At 42.7% G+C, this 21,739-nt stretch overlaps 1 protein-coding gene across 1 annotated transcript; it reads right to left on the bottom strand.

Moving 5' to 3' along the window:
• Positions 1-3,034: 3,034 nt before the first annotated feature.
• On the bottom strand, positions 3,035-15,480 carry PGRMC2 (progesterone receptor membrane component 2). The gene is made up of 3 exons (XM_071452284.1): positions 15,105-15,480; positions 5,298-5,453; positions 3,035-4,261 (listed from the first exon to the last, which is right to left on the bottom strand). Exons 1-3 carry the CDS (start codon positions 15,433-15,435, stop codon positions 4,164-4,166), a joined length of 585 nt encoding a protein of 194 aa, XP_071308385.1. The 5' UTR covers positions 15,436-15,480; the 3' UTR covers positions 3,035-4,163.
• Positions 15,481-21,739: the final 6,259 nt, after the last annotated feature.

Here is a 21,739-nt window from a genome sequence, read left to right on the forward strand (position 1 = left end):
ACTGGATTCTAAACAGCTTTTTAAAATGGAAGATTCAAGCTGGCTCTTGTTCCTGTTGGAGAGCAGATCATGTTTTCCTACACTGAGCAGCAGTAGCCTGTCTGTGTTTTAACAGGGATTTGGATTTCTGTGGCAGATAAAGCATTAGAATGGATGGAAAGGAGTTTTTATTCATGGCAGCCTCCACGCTGCAGCCTTTGCTTCAGGCACTGCTGAGGTGACAAATGACATTCCCTGGGAGAGGACACTTCAGAGTAGCCAAGGATCTGACAAATCCCACAGCTACACCAGGCTTGATCTGTCACCTCGAGAGCTTTCTTCTCTGCTGCCTTCAGCCTCTGTGCTTTTGGGATTTCAGGTAAGCCACCCCTCATCTGGCACACAGGTTGTGTCAAAGCAAGCTTAAACCCAAGCTGTGAGCACCTGTTAAGAAACATTCACCTTTAACCATCCATTAAAAGCCAGGAGAAGGATTTGCTTTCCATCTGTAAGCCAGCCTGCAAGGCCAGAGTTACATTATTGCTGCTGTTTACGGTGAAAGGAATAAACAGCCAAATCTCTTGTACTATTCCATACACAGGAATAGTACCTCCTCCTAGAGGAAATAAAACCCCACAAACTCTTACTGTGCTGTCAAACAGAATTTTGTCAGAGACTCAAACAAAGCCTATGAAAGGTTTAACCGCTCCCTGCCCTTTACAGCAAAAACAGTAAAATCAAACTGATTCTGTAGGAAGAAAAAAAAAAGTTAGAAAATAGCTCAGCATTGAGAAATTTAAAGTGCAACAACATCCATAGCAGAGTGCCAAACTGATTTTATATGCTGTGTCCAACTCAGAATAATAGAAAATTTAAGCCTTAATCAAGGAAAAGTAGATCTAGCTCAATAAAAAGATACAAACAAGTAAAAGCATGTGAGATAATTCTGTGGTCCTTACTGGAAATTCAAAATGTTCAGATCAAGTAACAACATGATATTTTTTTCTCTTTAAAACAAGGAGGTTTGAAAATATATCTACTGCCAAAATAAAGCATTTTTGGGAAGTGGTGTACAAAATGAGGCAGAAGTGTCAAAACAAATGATGACTAAAACTAATTTAACACCAAGTCTAGCCTTGGAAAACAAGTAATATATTAAATTGGAAATATATTTTGTTTCTGAAAATGAGACATTCTTCCATCAAGACCCTCATGTTGCTTAAACAAAATTTACCACAGTATCAATGTGCCTGTCATTTTACCCAACAGTGAATTCTGACCAAGAGATTGACACAAATGTTCCAAGGTTGAACGCCTCCATCAAATTTTTATAATTGCACTGAAGTTTGGATGGATCTGATGTTATGCTAAATTATGCTCTGTGACAATTTTTTATAAATATGAAAGCTACAGTGCTCTTGAAAGCACTTTTTTTAGGTTGTCAGCTTTAGATCACAAGTAACTTTGTATGTAGGATGGATGAGGTTAGTTTAAATCCACTGGACATTAAGTCTATGCAATGTTCTGCTGTCATGGGACAAGTTTTGTATTCTTTAGAGTTACCGTTAAGGTGCTTCAAAGCAAAACTCACCCTGTACCCATCTTGTTGTTCAGCTAATCCTGAAAGTTAAATTTTAAACATTGTCCTCCTAAAGCAATTTTAAAACCCCAGCAGCAGAACTACATGCAATTTCACTGTGATTAAGTTTCACTGCCTTTCTGATAGCAAGGGAAAGGAAAAGACTGCACTTGGGCTACTAAGCCAGAGCAGATACAAAACTACTCTGCCTTCAAAAGTTACCTTTCTTGCACCAGTAGGAAATTAGATACAAGCATGATACAAGCATGAGGAGCAGCTAATGCTACAGCTGCACTGAGTGAAGAGCAGAGAAACTCAGAGCAAGGGTCAGGAACTTCCAGCTATGGCTCTGTACAGCAGAAGCTGTAACACATACATGTATTTTCATGTGGAAGCCTGGGGACAAACACTTATCTGATTGTCCTAAGGGATGGTTGGGCAAGCTGCCTTTTCTTGCTCCACAGCTAGACAAGCTGGGTGCCATGATGAGCTGCAACAGCTGTGCAATAGCTAAAAGTGAAAGGCATACTGTAAATGTACTGTAAAACCTTTTATAGTGAGACTTACCTAAAAGAAAAAAATTCCCTAGCGAAGCATCCAGATATAGAACTGGTGTTTAATTACTCCCAGCCCCTGTCCTATGCAAGGAAGCTTTTATTTATCCTGTTGGTTCCCACTGCTCCATCTAAACCACATATTTCTGGGGTTACTTACAGCAGCATGCCCAGCATTTCAGCAGAGTTAGATGATTAGCAGACACTCAATCCAAGCCTGGACACTGCTCAGCTTATAAGGACGTGACTCAAACAGAAGCCAGTGCTTACTGAATTCACACCTCCCAGGAGTGTCCAGCCTGCAAACACTTCTATGGAGAAACAGCTCCATTTCTGTTACTTCTTCCATGCCAAAACAATTCTATTTCAAGGCTGGAGATGAAAGAAACAGAGTTCACCCTGCCTTCTAGGACATGTGAGTTACACACGATTCCACAGAGGAGTTGTTGTTTACTTGTTTCATTTACATCAATATGAATCTCTTTCAGTCAAATAGGAATAAAAAAGTAGCCATCCCTGGAATTTCACAGTTTACAGAATGTATATATATAAACTGTTACTGTAGACTTAGCACAGGTGAAATCTGCAACCAGAGGTACAAACATAAGCCACGAGGCTGCTGTTCTTGTCCTGTTAATGCCATGGGACATATTCTTTACACTTATGTTGCACTCAGTTACTACAATGCTTTATCACTTTTTCCCCCACCACCATAAATTCACTGGCACAGGTTTAATCTCTTAAATACAGCTTACCTGGGTAAGTGTTTGAGATTCCTCAACAGCTGGGACTTGAAAGGGAAAATAACTCCACCACGACAAAGAGCAGTGGCTGCTTCATCTATCAAAGACTTCTCCCCCTTTTTATTGCATCACATTCCAGCTCTCCTTAGCAGCTTCTACACAGAGTCTGACAGCACATGTGGTATTGTACATGCTTTATTAAAATGGTACTCGTATTTACAATATCTGCAGAACCAATCCCTCCCAAGTCTTGCATTCAGACAGACAGACACACACACAGACACACGCGCGCAACGCCCCTTCACTCTACGGGGGTGTGAAGGCTATGCTCCCAAAAGTTAGGCAGCTTCTGGAAGAGGAGGAAGGGAGACTTTTTTTTTTGTGTGTTTGTAATTCCTTAAAAAGAAGCATGGGAGTATGCATTTGGCCATCACAATGCTAATTTAAGTATATGTAGTATTAACATATGGCAGTAACACTGAGTGCTCCTCTTTTACATTCTATACACAGAATGACATCAAGGTTTTCCAGTCAACAGAACATTCCAATTCAGTCTCACTGCTGCTTGTAGTGACTATGAAACCGCAATTTGGGGGCTGTCCCTTAAAACAATTCAAGTCTATGGAAGCGAAATAAGGCACAATTAATATTTGATTTGATTTAGAGGATGGGAAAAAGGGGGAGAGGCAGGTTTCAGATAATAGTTGTTGTAGAAGAAACTTTTTTTACCCAATCCTTTTGAGAAAAGGATGAATTTTATCCCCATCCTAATCTACGTGGACTTCTCTTAGAGAACTGAAGGATTCTGCCGGGCTTCTGACGCCCACATACAAAACAAAACTGGAAATTCACATTTTTAACACCGGCTTCAGTAGTCTCACCTACTGCTGCTGATGTGGATGAGTACAACTTTCTTTTAATGCTGAAGGAGAAGACACACACGAAACAAGATTCAAACCTTCCTCTGAGCTTGAAGTCTCATGTCTTTTAGAGAGCTTGTAAGGTACACTAGTTGAAGGCTTCAGCTTACTGATAAAAAGGAATAGCATTTTTGCCTTTAAATCCCTGGCCCCTCTTCACTAACGAAGCCTAACCAGACATTACAAATAAACTGCAACAAAAAATTTGGCAGCACAAAGAATGTCTAGTATTCAAATCTTCATTTGTGAGTATATTATTTTCCTTGTACAAAACCTGTTGAATGTTTTTTCGCAGCAGATGAACTGTACCCAAAGATGCAGGACATTCTGTGATGGGGAATAAGAGGTTGCAGTTCCGAAGGCCCCTGACTTTGGTTGTTTACAAAGTTCATTCCTGTTTAGTGTGATCCTTGGTATCTTCCTCATCTGTGTATTCTGATGGTTCTTCCCCTGGTTTTAGGAGTCTACCTACGTAGTCATATTTTTCTGAAAGAGATTTATGATTCCATTACAATTAAATACAGCTGCATTTGCTTGCTAGCCCCTACTACTTCAAAATCAATTTTCTCCTACACACTACAGTTCTAAATCTCAATCACTGAAACTGATGGTAATTTAGCAGCAAGCTCAGCCTCCTAAAGCAATCTTTCTACCATTATTTTCTCTAACTGTGAGTACTTTGTTTCCATTCTCCTCCAGCTGATCAGGCAAGATTTATCACCCAAGGGCTACAAACCAATGCTATTCAATCCTTCAGCCTGTTTTGATTTCAATTAGTGTGAAAAATGATTCCCCCTCCCTCCAGAGGCATAATTCCTTATTTGTCAGAAATTATTTCAAGACAAACTCATTCAACCCTTTATGTTAAAACAACTCTTAGTCCTAATGATAATTCCATGGCATCCAAAGCCAACAACCTCGAGCAGGAGTCCCACCAGCTAAGCAGATGACATTTGGGAGTGAAATTCTGTGCCAAAGAGCTAACAGAACAGTTTTATTGTATAAAAATCAAAGTCTAAAAAAGCTATAGTGACATATAGTGAAAGCCTCTGTGGAAGAAAGGTCTGAAATCCCTGGTCTGGTCTTAACAGTACAGTGACACTGCACACACATGAGAGGGGACCTTGCTGCAGTCCACACCTCCCTTATGAGGGGACAAGGAGGGACAGACACTTTGCTGTGGTGACCCCCAGGCTGTGTCAGGGGAGGGTTAGGTTGGCTATTAGAGGAAGGCTCTTCACCCAGAGGGTGGCTGGGCACTGGCACAGGCTCTCCAGGGTGAGAGCCCCAGCCTGACAGAGCTCAAGCAGTGTTTGGGCAATGCTCTCGGGCACAGGGTGGGATTTTTGGGGATGGTCCTGTGCAGAGCTAAGAGCTGAAATCGATGATCCTTGGGGGTCCCTTCCAACTCAGCATATTCTGTGATAATACTACTGTCAACACCTCTTTAAAAGCTTCCCCAAGCCCAAATCAATCATTTTGATTAAAAGCATTTCCTTAAGCTGATAATTTCAGAATTTACCTTTAAATTGCATTTCCCACTCTCTTACACTTTCCATCTGTACAGCATTTAAGTCCGATAGGTCATCATATTCATCTCTGAGTGCATCTTTATCTAGACAGAAAGTTGCTAGTCCCCTGGAGGCATCTCTGCCAGCAAATATTCCATATGGACCCTCTGAAAACAAAAAGACAAAATTGATACCTTCATGTCTTTGCTGATGGTGACCAAAGCTCAGTTCTTTACATAGTCTGCCAAAGCCATACATTAAATTTCTGCAGTGATGGGAACAACAGCAGTTTCAATGCCATGGCTGTTTAACATTCAACAGCACTGCAATTCAATCTTTAATATCACTAGGAGATAAAGTCTGCTGAGAGAAGCAGAACCAGGAAAATAGCTTTGAAGGGATATCTGGAAAAATCCCTGTCAGTTGATGCAAGCCAGTTGATGCAAATTCCAAAGGGACCAGAGGCTGGAATTCAAAAGAAATACACTTCTATTAAGCAACACATTGAATATTTACAAGTCAGATATGAACAGAAGCAAACTGCATAGACATCTTAATTAGAAATCCATTATTATAAATAAATAGAACTTAAGAGGGCTAATTAATGATTTCACACCACTTACAGAATCAAAAGAACTTTCTACATCTTTTGTGACAATTCTCACTTCTGAGGAAGTACTCACTTATTTTGGGCAGCAGATCCCCTATACCCTTAGCCTGTAATGCTCTTGAAGCCAGCACAAATTGTCACATTAGGAATATAAAGCAACTGCTTCTTCCTCTGTGCTTTCTGACCAATGCAAAGCAACACAAATATCCCAATAAAATTTTGAGCAATGAATGTGAAATAAGTATTATTACTGAGAGAAATGGATGGTTTGTAAACCAACAATTTGCAGGGTAGGATCGGTAACTTGCTTTCCCAAATTTTAATTAACTGAAAGAACTTTAAGCATATTGTTATCTTATCTTAGATCTTCTTGACCTAAAACCAAATACCTACAATTCAGATCAATTAAAAAACCCAAACCAATACAAAAACCCCAAAACAATACACTTTAAAATTTTCTACGTTAACTGCAGCAGCAGGCTTGCTACAGAGTGCTCCCTACGTGGTGGTAAAAGGGCAGAACCCTTCTCTGGCTTACTTCTCAACAGTGGCCATCAGCCTGAAGAAAAGGGGCAAGAATGAACACAAGCAAGTGCCAACACACTGTCCTTCACCCCTCTACTGCCTGCTGGAGAACCTCAGACCTCTTCTGCAGCAGGATGAGCCGTGTGGAATCATTCTGAAAGGCTGGTTCTGCCCAGGCTGCTCCCTGCAGCCACCACACCAATCTGCTCTTGCTGGGCACTGACTCCAGGGCTGAATGCAGCAGGGACAGCTCCTGAAGCAGGGAACCTGAGCACCACCTGCATCAGGAGAAATGATGTCCTCACCAGAACTGGTGCTGTCTCTCCACCCCAGAGTGCTTGCCATTGCAAGCTGCTTACAATCAAACCTGAGAACAGAAGGTTGTCCCGTGTGCCAAAGACAATTCCCTCCTCTCTCTGGAAAGAAACCAACTGATTTCAAAGCACCATTTCACAAGAAGCAGGTATTAGAGAATGAACAATCAGCTGGAAGTTTGCACTGTACCAGTCTGACCATAATGATGAACAGCATCTCTGTGCTCATCCTTTCAGGCATTTAGCTCCAGAAACAGTATCCATGAGAACTGCATCAGGGATCAGGGACTACAGGTACAGTACACTTCAGGGAAACAAAGCCAAGAGGGCTGCAGGTGCTATCTGCATCCTGAATTAGGTATTTATTTGAAAAGCAGGATTTAGAGACAATCCTATACCAATGCACTCTGCATGCTTGGTGACTTTTCCACAGGACAGGCTAAGAGGCAGCAATGACCATCATCTGCAACACAACAGAGAGTTTCTTCAAACAACAAGTTCTGCTTCAAGCAAAACTCAATGACTGCTCATTCAAGTGATCTGATTTTTGATGTTCTGAATGAAGAACATGGGAGCTATAAACAGCTCTTACAAACACCACAATTAGTAAATCCTTAAAAGCAATTAGAAATTGTAGTGACCCCACTAACAGTATTCTGTCCCCATCTTTTCATTTCTCTGAAGCGTTTCAAGCAAGTATGTCCATAAATCCTACTATTTGCACAAGGTGTTTTCCAAACTCTGGCTAACCAGAGAGTAGCACCCTGCTGCCCCTCCATTCTACCCTGCATTTAGTGGTTTATGGAGTTTCACAGAACCTGCTGAGATGCCACCTCTTGGTGTACCAGCTTGATTCCAATTATTTATATTAAAAAGAGAATGATATTATATTTATCTGTATCAAGCACTGAACACTCTTAAATCTCAATAACACACTTAACTGAAAGCATGAAAACTTTTAGAATACATCAGCTTGCATTAAAATTAATGGATGCAAAATTTCTGCAAGCATCTTGTAATCTCAGATGCCACACCAATATTTTTTTCTTTCCTAAAACTGAATTTGAACTTTTAAGATTCCAGAATGATTTTTACAGAAGTATTCAGAAGTCACAGAGGACTCATCAAGGCACGTCCAAGCACTCAGTGGAATGCTAACTTGTAAAAACCAACCTTTGGACTCGGCAGACGGCATTTTAAATTCCAGCTCTGCAAATGGAACTCAGAAATGTGTTCTATTCTTTAATCCTACACTAAAAGGTAAATATTGAATGGTGATTATTAGTAAATGGTGCAAGCTTGGCTCCACCTTGGTTCCTAAAGCAGAAGTTCAGCAATCCCAGTATGAGCAAGATCTACTTCAAGATTTAAAGTTTCCATTCAGGTGCTTCTACACAGAGTTTAACTACAAATATTAATATATTAATACAAAACATACAGTTCTGGGGTTCTGCTCCTAGCCCTAGTCTATTTATTACTCACTTTTATATAAAAAACTGATGCAACACTCTGAAAAAGCTATTTTGCACATCAGATTTCACTGCACTTGGGGAAGTGTCCGGGAAGGAAGGTGCCAGCACATGAAATCCCAGGGAGAAAATATCTTTCAGGAACATGATTGAGGTGGAGACATCAGTGCAATCCTAGACACACTCCCACGGAGTTCTTTCATGGCCTGATGCAATTTACTCTGCAGGCCCTACCCACAGTCCTTCTTTCCTTTCCTTTTGTCTGCCCACCTATTTAGCCTGGCTCCTGCTGTAAATAATTGATTGCAGCATGACATGACAGACAGGCTGGAGAGAGGGCAGGAACAGTGGCTGGAGCACAGGTATGGAAACCAAAGCAAGTTTCTGAGACCATATCACAACATTTCAGTGGGTTTTTTTTTTTTTTTTTGCTGTATCCCCAAATTAGCCATTTCACAATCAAATATGTCTTTAAAAATTCTCCTCCCACTCCTATTTGGGATAGTACAACAACAAGAGTCAGGGAAGTGTCAAAACCAATTAAAACATGTCTGCCACAGGTTACTTGGGTATATGGAGGAACAAGTCTTCCATAAAGGAAAGCTGCTCCTTGAAGAATGCTTTAATTCCCATCATGGCTTTCACATTTCAAGACCTCTGCTCCAGAGCCTTTGTTTATTTTAGCCCTGAGACCAGCTATCAAGCCCACAGATTTGCCTGCCTATCTGCACATCTATACCTCCACGTTCATACTCTGCATTTCCCCTGTATAAAGTCCTCATCTCCCTTACAACTCCACCTTGTATAAAGTACACCCTTCTCTAGGCTACAACACATGCAAAACCTTGCTACCCACCACCTGCACAGCTTCACTTCCTTCCAGAATCCAGTCAAGAATTTAGCAGCCTTGATGAATTTGACATCCTGTTCAGCCTGACATTTGTCTCTATTCACAATAAACCTTGAGAACTGGTGAAGTCAAAGTCTCTCCAGACCATAAAAATACATTCAAGATTTCTGCATCTCCTAGCACTGGTTTGCTTCTCTAATGAAAATTTAACTTCTCTTTGCAGACAAGGAAAAAATCTATTCAACTTAAAGCAACATATTAAAAATTTTGAACCACAAAGTTTTTATTTGGAAGTACTGCTTCTAGTCACTTCCTCCAAAACAGGGTATATGGATCTTGGATCAGCACCTATTTCAATTTTCAGCCAGTTTGGCCAATAGTTCCCCCTGCAAAACCTATGCTGGATCCAACTTCAGAGCACATTCCTGGCTGCCAAAAGGCTCCCTGAGCATTTCAGTTTGGTAGCAGCTTTGTGGAACATCCCAGACTATTGCTCCAACAGCAGCAACATTGTACACTGAACTTTGGATGGCTCCAAGGGGCAGCACAGGGAATACACCACAGATAGCCACATGTGGACTTTATAGCTAATGAAGGCAGAGGTGAGCTAAGAATTGTGTTCCTTTTCACAAGGCCCATGTGATCTCTCCAAAGAAGTCACACAGGTTAACAACAAAGTTCAGTTTTAAACCAGCAGCTTTGGTTTCTTCATCTAGTCAAAAAGCACTTCAAAGCAATCACCAAATGTGCATCTGTGGGTCCATACAGCTACTGGAAATAAACCCCAGCTTTGTCTGAAGTTTAGATACTCATGGACAACACTTGTTAATCTGTAGACAAGAATAAGGATTAATCTCCCTTTAATGTGAGTAAGGGCAAAGGGCTACAGGCTACAAAATTATAAACAACCACATTATTCTATCACTTTGCTTACTTTCTCCACACCAAACTGAAGTGAAACATTCACTGGCTGTTTCAAATTTTGTATCTGAATCCTGACACATGTTTGCTCAGTGTTGCATCTTTCATGAGAGAATGAAAAAGCTGAAAGTTAGACTAAGCCATTTGGAGATGTAGCTTGAAAGCAGAAGGTTTCTAATAACATTTATCACTGGGAATTCAAGGTGACATAATTTTAACTTTACTGCTCCAGATTTACATGAAAGGGAAGATGTGGGTCAATTTTAAGTTACAACCTGCATGGAAAGTCTGAGGCCTTAGGAGACCATCCACATGCTCAATGGGAACTCTACAGATGTGAAATCCACATGCCAAGATGGAACTGCCCAGGAACAGGGGTCTAAACCTGACTCCTCAGGCACAAGGCCAGAGAGCCTCACTCTCTCTTTTGCTTACTTGCTTTTTAACTCTGTGGAAAAAAAAAAGTGCAAGAATCAATGACCCAATTTTTACTAAAGGGGCAGACCACAAGCACTGGTAAGAGAGCCCACAGGCCAGCAGACAGGAGCTTTTTAGAAGATAGCTGCATTGTTAAGAAGGACCTAGATTCCACATCTTGGTTTAGTGAGAAATGCTCTGACCACCAGGTTATTTCCTAAGAAGCAAAGCTGGCCAGGTTTTTTCATTCAATGAGGGTGATGCTGCTGTGTATTGGACTTAACATCTACATGTGACAATTCATATTAACTAACAATTCATGTGATGTCACAAACACATTTCATATTCTCTTGCTTTGAGCACACCTGCTTGATCAGGCCCCTCAAATGTCAGGTGATTCAATGATCTCAGAGGTTTTTTTCCAGCCTAATCAATTCTGTGACTGGAACATGATTGGTTTGAATAGGAACTAGGAATTTGTCCACATCTCTTATGAAACACACAGTTGTTCAAGTTTTAAGGGAAAAAAAATTAAAAAAGAGAGAGCTGACAGACACACAGGGCAGAAACAGAGGAGATAGAGTGCTGATCTTCCTGCACAAAACCACTTTACTGCTCTCCATGAGCATGGCCTGGAGGCTCAGAACAACCTCCACCCTGGTAGCAAAGGCACTACTCCCTTTAACCAGAAGTATGGAAACAATCTCTCACCAATATGTGTGCATACACCTTTTAGTTTTACTGCTACTGGCTGGAACTCCACTTCTCTGTCCAGAAATGCTGTTTCTCTGAAAAGCTCAATCCCAGGGCAAGAGACACTTCCACCACATAGACGACCAAAGAGGTGACAAACATCAGAACCACTGAGAAGACCTCTCACACTTTACAGAAAACATTTCTTTCCCCCAGTCTTATCCTCTGTACTTATCTGGAACCCCTCAGCCTGTTGTGCCCTCAAGATAAGGCCACCCTTAACAGTATTCTCCAAATACAACATATGGAGAGTCCCTCCTGCAACATTTCACTCTAACCATACCCTTGGAAAGGATGTATGGAAAAGCACCATTGCCATGTGGTCACAGAGACACAGGGAAATTTATGGCACTCAATTCCAAAGAAAGTCTAACAGCATCAGATTATTTTTATACAAATTATCAGAAAAAATGATGGCTGTTTATTACAATGAAATAAAGGCAGATTTCCCTTCCTGGAAAATGAAATACGATGGAATATTTTTTGTGGAAGGAACTACTACTATCTAATCTGTTCTTCTTGGAAAATCAGAGATCTTCATGACATGGTGAAAGACAAGTGGGATGAGAGATGAGTTGACAGTGACAACACACTGCAGCGAAGGAAAGTCAGGAAATTGATTTTTTTAAGATCACGAAACATTAAGAAATAGAAGTGACGTGAACAGTTGCATACTCAGGGTTGCACATAATCTTGCTTTGTCATGCTCAAAGATGTGCATTTTTCATGAATACACAAAGTATTTACTAAGCTAATCAAAACCTGTTTATGGCATTACCTTGGCATGCAAATTTAACTGCTAAATATTAAGATTTGCTGACATAAAGTACACTAACTCTTACAATGCTCTTCTACTGACAGATACACAACCAGAAACCTTGATGCAAGCACACAAAGTTCAATGTTACTATAAATGAAAAGTAAAAAATTGTCTCTCATTGTAAGATAAAAAACCAACAGAGCGCACACAGAAGGTATTAATGACTAGACCCTAAGTCATGAGATGTGATTACAGATGGGAAATCTTCCCAACAGAGGTTCTCTAACAGTCTGGTTATGTGATATTTTTAATAGTGTACCACTAATTGTTTACTTTATCTCTTTTGGAGTTTGTGGGTGATAAAGGGAAAGGCAATTAATTAGATTTAATAATCAGTCAAAGCACTCTAGGTCACTTACTCATCTGGACACAAGCAGAGGTGGAATTTAACACATGTAAGTGAAATCTTGAAACAAATGGTGTCTTTGCAGGACAGAGCAGCATTTTGGAAAAGAACTTGGTGAGAAAAGTTTTAAATTCAGAATCCAATGTAAGCAAAGTGGGTTTTGGAGGCACAGACTGTTATATGTACAGTGTAGCCTTTCTTTACTCTTAGCTAAAATACATTAAGAGGTACCAGAGACTAACAGGATACCAATGAGATAAACTGCAGAAGGCTTAAAGAAGACAGCAAAACAAACAAACAAAAACAAACAAACAAAAACAAACAAACAAAAATCGGGAAACATTTGGATTAAATGTTCAAGAAAATGAACATTCAGTCATGGCTTTTTGAAAGGATGGCTTCAACACTCTATCATTATCACACTTTACTGTGTGTATGTAAAGGGCTCTTCAATGAAATGGACCAAAGTATAACAGGATTTGCTGGATGGAAACTTAAAATCAGGAGAACTCTGAATAAAATCAGAAGTTTGGTGGAAACTTTAATGGAATCTCAATTGTTGGACAAAAAAATCTGGACTAGGTGACAATTTTGTGCATTTTAAACTTTCTGCTGTAAGTAGAAGAAAAAGGAACACCTTGGCATCCAAACTACACTGAAGGAGGAAACCAGACCTTGCTATGAAGACATGAGCAGCCACCTGAGGCAGCCACAGTATTTGACATGAACCCAGGCCTGCAGACTTGCTGAAGACTGACAGGGAGCCCTGAGCCTCTGCTCTCCACTGCCCTCAAAGCTGAGGCACTCTCTCTGCACATCATACCTCAGCAATCTACTACAGGCTCACAGTCACAGCCTGAAGCATCGGCAGAGCCAAAGTCCTCAGCTCTTCCTTCTGGTAAAATCTGGCCATGCTTTGCTGGTGTGCTCTGCACTTCCCTTGCCACACTCCAGCTAGGAGACATAAAATTTCCATGAGAACTGCTGTGGACATCTGGATACTCTGGCTGAAGCCTTTCTGAAAAGATCTCAACCAGCTGTAGGAGACTTTTCCATTTCAACTCTTCTCAGGTTTTTAAGGCCTGCAAACTATCTGCTAGTGTTCTTTTCAGCCACAAAACGGCAGTTGCAAGAAAAAATTCCCTGATATGTATCCAAAGAGGGAAACCACATCAGCACAATTCAGAAATCATCATGTTTGGCAGAGCTGATGATGCACTGCTTGAGCTTCACATGCAACATCCCAAGTTACAGATCTGAAAACGATGTCACTCCTGTTAGAAAAAGGCAATCGTTCACTACAGGGACAAAAAAAAATAAAAAAAGCCTTTGTCCCTCTTGATGAAAAGCTAGAAGCACTGCTTTTAAGGAAAACCAGCTGCTACCAGTTATCAAAAAGCAGACTGATGTCCTAGAACATTAAGTTTTAGCTTCCTCACAATAAGAGGCCTCCAAAGGTTGCCAGTGTGAACCACTGATGGTATCTGGAGAGGCCAACATTAACTCTCAAGTTTGATACACAAAAGAGAGGAACTCAATGTTTAGATCAGGGTTCAGTATTATTTCACATAGCACTCTGGCAGCTTACTGGTGTTTAAAGTTTCATGCAGCATGTGTATTACCTGCATTTTATGTCAGCACACAGGTCTCAGTTTAAAAACCCCTAAATAAGAGAGACAAAAGAACTAGCCTGATTAAGTGGCACGAAAGCTGCAGCTCACCAAGCTGCATTTTCTTAGCTTTACTGGTTAATAAACAACACAAAGCACGGCAAGGTACTTCGGATTCCACTGTGAACTTTTACAGTACCCAGCCAAAAAGGCAATTCAATTCAATTACAGCAGGTTCACTTTCTGCAACTGGTATCACCAACTTTGAGCATAAAGTAGTTACAAAATTCTAGCCCAGTTCAACCGCAGAACTGCTTGTCCCTTCCCCGCCAAGAACTAAAGGCTTGTAACATGCCAGCTTTGTATTTTTCTGTTTGGAACCTCAATTATTAAATAATAATAAATGATTACTTAACTTGAACTATTTCCTGGGGGAGTGGGAAATATCCTCTCTCCCCTCCACCCCTCTCACAAGGAAGACTGCCACGGTTGTTATGAAAACTCCTGCATAGTTTGATTAGAGCAAGTTTTCCAAACCACCATTGTTTAAAGAAGAAAATTATCAGCAGTCATAAGGCTCATTTCCTTTGGCATCAGTCGTGAACACAGTGCTCACCAGTAAGTTTACCCACCTCATCATTAAGAATGCTGCTTATCACGAGAAAGTGTGCTGCAGTTTCACAGTGTACAAGGTGAATACAAAACCAGAACATTTCTCTGAAGCCTGCTTTTGTGAACCTTCGAAATACACATTTCCTCTCCGAAGAGGAGTGCTGGCTGGCTGGCTGTCTGTTTACGACATTGGCTTGATTTCTGCACTCTTCCCAACAGCAGCACCATACTAGTCCCAGAGCTCTCCTTGCCTATCTTTATCCCGACTAAAAGCCACACTCAATATGGCATTTACACCTAAATAAATAACCAGCTGGTTGGCTTCCTCTCCTGAGCCGTAAGCGCTAGAACGAAGAAAGCACTGCTCAGCTGCACTTGGGAAACCTACTAGAAGAGACAGAAGGGGAAGAAAAAAAGAAAAAAAAAATCGAATTAACCACGGCACATCCAAATCGAGGCATCTGGGCAAACGACGGCTGCCTGAGGAGAACCCATTCCCGCTGAGCATCACCAGTGGAACAGCGCCGGTGGGTCCCCGGCCGGGACTCCCCCCATCCCCCCGCCGTCTCACCGGGCCCGTAGAACTTGCTGCCTTTGGTCACGTCGAAGACTTTGCCGTTAACAGCCAGGAGGATGCGAGGATTGCGAGCGCCGTCGAACTCGCGCAGCTGCTCCAGGGAGAAATCCCGGCGCTTCATGCGCGGCAGCGCGGCGGCCTCGCCCTGCCGGGCCGCGCCCCCCGGCCCGTTCCGCGCTCCCCAGCGCAGGTACAGCCGGTAGGCCGCCAGCAGCGCCAGGGCCAGCAGCCCCACGCTGAGCAGCAGCATCTCGCCGCCCGCCAAGGCCGCGCCGCCCGCCGGGCCCTCCTCAGTCCTGAGCCGCCCCTGCCCATCGTCCGCCATCGCTGCCCGGACAGCGCGCGCCCGCCCGCCCGGGACACGCCCGCCCGCGGCCACGCCCCCTGCCCGCCGCCCCTCCCGCTTCCCATTGGCCGCCGTCCCGAGCAGGCCCCGCCCCCGCCCGGCTCGCGCCCCCCGCCGGCGAATCGGGACGCGGGCACGCCCCACGCCCGGCCCAACGGCGCGCGCGCGCCGCTCGCGCGAGAGGCGCCGCGGCCACCCCCAGCGCGCATGCGCGCGCCCCCCACCTTTCCCCCCCCGCCCTTCGCTTCTTCTTCCCCCCCCCACCCCAACCTCGCCCCCGCGCGCCCAGGTGGCGTTTGCGGGAGCGGCGCGCGCGGGGTGGGGGGGGTCGCTCGCGCCGCCGCCTCACGGCTGAGGGCGGGAAAAGCGCCGGGAGCCCCGGCAGGCTCTGAGGGCGCCGCGATCGCAGGAGGCGCCTGTCCCCGCCACCGGCGGGAGGGTCGAAGGCCGGCCCGGCTTTGGGCCACCGCCGTACGGCCACGTCGTGCGGGGCCCGCTTGGCAGCTGCCGAGTGAGCGACACGTCTCCCTGCGCAGGGCTCTGGGGCGGCGGCGCTGCCCGCTCCGGTGGCACAGGGCCAGTCTGTGGGGCGGAGGCGGCTCAGGGGGGATGCTCGGTGCTTAGGGTGAATGTGCTCGTCGTTTTCTGGCTGTCAGAAAACGGGGTGTTTGCTGGCATAGGGCTGGTGCAGTAGGATCGCCTCTCGTGCTGTGAAATGTATCACTGGCAGCACATAGATGGCTCTCGTATACCTCGTTAAGTACCACCCGTGCTGCTCGGGAGTGAGTTTGCTCAGTTACGTGAGGAGAAAGACTTCTTAAAGGTTTTGTTATTTCCAGGGGTTAGAGATGGTGCGTGTAGCTTGTCTCAGGAGAACACCTGCAGAGGAGGCAAAGACCTGGGAGCAGAATGGAGCCCTTGTGCACCTCTCGCTTGGTGAAGGTGCTCCCAAGCAGCACGGACCGGGTAATACAGCAGAGCCACTCTATGGATGTGCACCAGGGCTCAGGCAATGTAAGCCTGGCTCGGGCCACTCTCCCTGCGGCTGGAATGTGGTGCAGGGAGTAGCTCGGGCTTGAGGAACGCTGGTACTCCACGTAACTGCGGGGTGCTGAAGCATCCCTGCCCAATACCAGCTCTGGAGTAATTCACAATCGTGTAACTGAAATGTTTTCACAAAGCTGGGAAGACAGCGCAGGGGACTAAACCCAGTGGGAAATAACATTAAGGATACTTGGCATCTTCGTGAAGCCCCGAGTTTTCAACACCCTATATAATGATTAGGTGTTTAATCTTCTGCCCTCTGAGCCGGTTCAGTAATGACTGCCTCTGTGAGGAAACAGGATAAAGTTCTTGCTAGTTAAAGACCTGCAATTAAACTACTTATCACTATTCTCCTTAACCTGGCTGGCTCTATTTATTACATGTCTAAGTAAACACTATTAAGAAAGTCCTTTTATCTGAACAAGTCACAGCTTGATTGTGGTTAACAGCAGTTTTTATTACAGAATTATAACATGTGTAAATTGTCTGGGCACAGCTATGGTGCAGATCAGAAAAAGACAGTCGCAGTCTTATCTCTGGATTTCCTTCCCTCTTAAGTTTAATACAGATTTTTCCACATCATCTTAAAGTGTTCTCTTAACTACCTTTGTATTTTTTATTTTAGCAAGTGGTAAGAGATGTGAAGTACTTTCACCCATCTTCCTAGAAAGATCTTGCCTCTAAATTCACCCAGAGTGGGTAAATCATTCTACATGTTTGAAAACCAGTGGTTTCCCACTGCATGAATATGGTGATGCGGTAAATCCTGGCAGGAATACTTTAAAAAAGTCAGTGTGGCAACTCCAATAGTTCCTTTTAATCTTCATTTTTTCCTGTTCTGGATGCCTTCTTAAGAGATTATATTGCTGCCTGGGCTTGGCTGGGGCACCTTGGCTTAGTTCTGTGAGCCACGGTGGCTCTTTTTGATCCCCAGATAAGAGCTGGAAACCAAGAGGAATCTCAGGAACCCTCCCTAAGGACATGAAATCATTTAAAAAGACCACGTTTAGAAGAGTTGTACTTGAAAGAATTGAAGCAGTAGAAAATAGACAAACGCTAAATAAATCTGGATTAGACAATTTCCAAACCTCTCAAATGTTGTTACAGTGCTGTTAGCTTGACCTGCCAAGGAAATGCCAGCAAAGTTTCTCCACTGTGACTTTTCCCAGCGTTTCTTCCTTGCCTGACTGGTTTGCCGAGACAAGAAGTCTGTCCCTGCACAGTGTAAGAGTTACACAACTGATAAATGCTCTCCAGAAGCCTCTCAGCATTGCTGTGCTGCTCCTGCTGTTCTTTACCTGTGCTTCTCAGTGGTTATTTAGGGTGATAAATATTTTATTTTGATCTAATTGACAGGCAGCTGTTGTAGATCCTGGTCTGTGATTGGGAAGCTCAGGTATAGCTAATGTGTGTGATGGCAGGTGTCAGGGGAGTTATTGCAGCAGTATGATTAAAGGAGTGAAAGTTGGGCTTTATGGGTTACCTGTGGGGTAAAAAAAAACCCCAGAATGTTTCAGATTCTGAGATCCATGCACAGCTAGTTCATTCACATGGATTTGATCTGAACAGCAAACACAATAGTAATAATATTTACATATGACAGTTTCCCATGAAGTGCTTAGTAAGCCCTGAAAAAAATGTATGAAAGAAATTTCTAATTACAGATGCTATAGCTTTCGTTGTTCTTGAGTAATTGCTTAATTTTATAGGGTTTTTTTTCCCTGAGAAAATTCAGAGTACACCTAGAAAGTGAATAACTCATCACTGCATTCACATGCAGTCTCACCTTGTTCTGCTTCCTCATCTTATGGATAACTTATCCATTAGGAGGTGAATGCCTTGACTCAGAGTGATGCTGTTCACTTTTACTTTTCAAACACTGCTTATTGCAGCCTCTGGAAAGAAGACAACTCAGGGAAGAGCACAAGGAGAGCCCAGCTTTAAGGACAGAAATTGAACTCTGATGCCAACCACTCTCATGGCTGAGGCCTATTTTCCATTGATTTTGAAGCTGAAGAGACATCTCTTATTGTGCAAGGACAAGGCCACAGGATGGATTAGGAGGTGGACTGTGTGTGAAAGGAATGCAGGGGTTTCTGAGTCAATTTGGAGTCCCAGAACAATCAATCAGCTCCATTGATCTGGGGTATTTTTAAACCCAGCTTAATGTGTGGGATGCACCGACCATTTTGTTTTAAGCTGATACAGCTTGGAAACACCGATGAGGTCAATGCAATGCTTGAGGTCTTATTTCAAGAGAGTACCTGCCTGGATTCCTTTGTACATATTTATTTCATATTTATTTCAAGTTCTACTATGTAGACCTATGAAAAATCATTTAATATCATGTCTTATTATGAAGGACTGCCAAATTGTTCAGGAATTTCATTAAAAAACTTGAAAATACAGTATGAACAGTCACATAACAAAATTCACGTTGGCCCACTGTGCAGCTTTGGGCTAGCAGAGAGTTAATATTCTTCAGACTTATTGGTGTGGAGCTCAGTTTTTCACTGGTAACAAATCAAGTGTTATTTCTTAGTCTTTACAAACCGTGTTTTCCATTTTAACTCTCTCGAGGGCTTATCCTTGTAGAATGCTGCTGTGTTGACATGTTTCATAGGATCAAAGTGGAGGAACCCATGTCTCAAGCCAAGATCCATTTTTTTCAGCCGTATCTGTTACAGTGTTGGTTTTTCCTGGAGAGATCAGCTTCTGTAAAGGGCAAAAGCCATTTGAGCTTACACACAAGTTTATGGCCTCTCTTCCATCTCAAAGTCCTCCTCATTATGGAGGAGGGAGAATGGTAAATACACAGCCAAGTGTAAATGTGCCACAGTAGTGACCTATATATTTTAAATAGGCACCATTCATACTGTTAGGTGCCTTTGCTTTTGTGTGCTGTCAGAATCTAGAACTGCATCATTCACACATAGTGGCAAATAGATTGAGATAGAGTTGTCATGATAATTAGACCTCTTCATTGGACAAAGCCTGTCAGGGTTCAAAGTCACCAAAAGTCAGTCTGTCCTTGTCTTTTTTTTTTTTTTTTTCCTTCTCCTTTTTGGGAGGGTGCGTGTGAAAACTGCACACATGCAGCTCCTGTTCTTTGGCGAGCGGTTCTAGCAAGGAGTGAATTGCTGAAGTCCTCTGTGGCAAAGTCCATGTTTGTTTCAGGGTTTGCCCTTTGTATTTGTCTATTTTTGATGAAGAAAGGGGAGGAAGCTGAGGAATACAGTCAGGTTTTGTGTATCAGGTAGGATCATTCACATCAGCAACTCATCAGTAGCCTTCCCACTTTCTAATAAATACTACCTATGAACTTCGTGCACAGCCAGAATTTTGTTTGGTTTGATTAATAAAGTTAATTTTTCTGGGTAGTTTCTGTTACTAGGATTCACATTCACTGGCACATGGTCCTGTCACCACAGAGTCTACAAAGCCTTTTCACTGGCTGAGGACATTCCTGTACTGGAACACAACACCTTTTCATTTCTTAGACAGCACAGCCTTTGTGTTACAGTTTGCAAACTTGGGCCTTTATCAGGGAGAAGCCTGACAACATTTTTCTTTGAAATCTCAGATCAACAAATCCTCTTTCTCCAGTTTTGCAGGTACTCAGAGAATGGAGGGACCAGTTAGGAGGCTGAGCAAAGCCTCTGCTACGGGTAGCAAGGAACTGTATCTCATTCCCAGTGACATTGCTGTGGAGATGCACAAGAGGAACACCAAATTGCAGACTTGCAGCAGGTACTACAGGAACAAAGGATAAGAAACTGACAATGGCATGAGGAAAAATGAGGGAATAAGGCACTTGCTAGAAGGGCAACAAAGAGTTTCCAGCATCTAAAGTTTATGTGCAGATACAAATTCTGTAAAGACTAATTACAAGGTCCCTGAGCAATAACTTGTATAGTGTAGCACATAAAAGTTATGACAGTGCATTTATAGAGTTTATTTTCACAGATTTCACTTTAGCTTTGGTCTGCCAAATTCCACTAGGTAGTTAAAACCAGGCTTTTGTCAGCTGACAGAAGGTTTGATAGCCTTGCTCTTAAACAATTCCTTTGAAATGTTTTTAATGTTAATTAAGTTGTTTATTTAGACATTTTTGTTCACTTCATCATAAAGAAATGGCCATCATGCCATTTTCAGAATTTTTGAAGACAATTAAAGCAACTAACCTGCAAGATCCCCTGTAAGAGCATCCTGTGCTCACAGAAAAGCACATGCCCAGATTTATGTTTAATTTGACATGCTATCTATAAAAGCAATCAACCCTATGGAAACCTTGCAATAATTCTGACACTATAAAGCTGAAATTTATGGCCATCTAACCTAAAGCTTGTTAAAGAATAAGCAGCACAGGCTTATAAAAGCCTCATAACATACAGGCATGGTGGTTCCAAACCATTTTTCTAGCACCAAACCACCCTATCTGGCAGCCATAAACTGTTCCCTAAAATGGCCTCATCTGAATACACGTAGTCATTCTAATTTTAGTCTTCCTGATTTCTTTTCAAAAGCATGGATGCTTCCCAAAAGTGTGAGTCAGCTCAAATCAACTCCCAACAAAAAGTTTACAAGATGCAAACCTCGTCAGAGTCCTCAGTTTCAGTTTCTCAAGTGGAGGTGCAAAATGAAGCAGGCTACAAATGAGTGTAAGCTGTTGATAGCATAAAAGGACGTGTTGTCCTGCCTGCCAAACCCAAGTTCTGTTTCAGCAGTGGCTGAGAACAATAGCTGATTTTTCTCTGCAGGTCTGACATTGTCTGGGACTTGCTCCTAAAATAATGTCAGGAGAAGGTAGATGAGGTTGACCCAAGTATGTTAACAACTGCTAATTCACTGCAAGGAATGCTGCTGGTTCTGAGCAAGGCTCCAGTTTGTCCTTTCAGTGCTTGACACTGGAAAATAGTGGTGTTGGCATTGGTGTCACCAAATTCCTCAAGACATTCAGAACTGGACTTATATTTCTTCTGGGGGTGGAGTACTTCCTATGGTAGTTGATGTACACAAAACTTATTTGAGAAGACACAACCATATCCTTTTGGGAGTAATCTAGATCCTGTGATGAGAGGAGTGTAATTATGTGCATATAATGAATACATTAAGTATTTAAAGATTTGAAGGACAACTGGAAAGAAGAACAACAACATAATTTTTGTGTTTTGTTATGTTTTCTTGACTACTCTTTAGTCTGAGAATATCCAAGGCCAGATTCAGAATTTCCAATTCA

The sequence above is a fragment of the Agelaius tricolor genome, unplaced genomic scaffold, assembly GCF_023055355.1.
Source record: "Agelaius tricolor isolate 1412-34295 unplaced genomic scaffold, bAgeTri1.0.p SCAF_34, whole genome shotgun sequence".
NCBI lineage: Eukaryota > Metazoa > Chordata > Aves > Passeriformes > Icteridae > Agelaius > Agelaius tricolor.

Excerpts from the sequence above, each read along its gene's own strand:
- PGRMC2 (XM_071452284.1), bottom strand. The coding sequence starts at position 15,435 with ATGGCGGACGATGGGCAGGGGCGGCTCAGGACTGAGGAGGGCCCGGCG. Across the intron at positions 5,454-15,104 it reads CAGCAAGTTCTACGGGCCCG|AGGGTCCATATGGAATATTT; the intron begins GTGAGACGGCGG and ends TTTTGTTTTCAG. Across the intron at positions 4,262-5,297 it reads GTGGGAAATGCAATTTAAAG|AAAAATATGACTACGTAGGT; the intron begins GTAAATTCTGAA and ends AATCTCTTTCAG.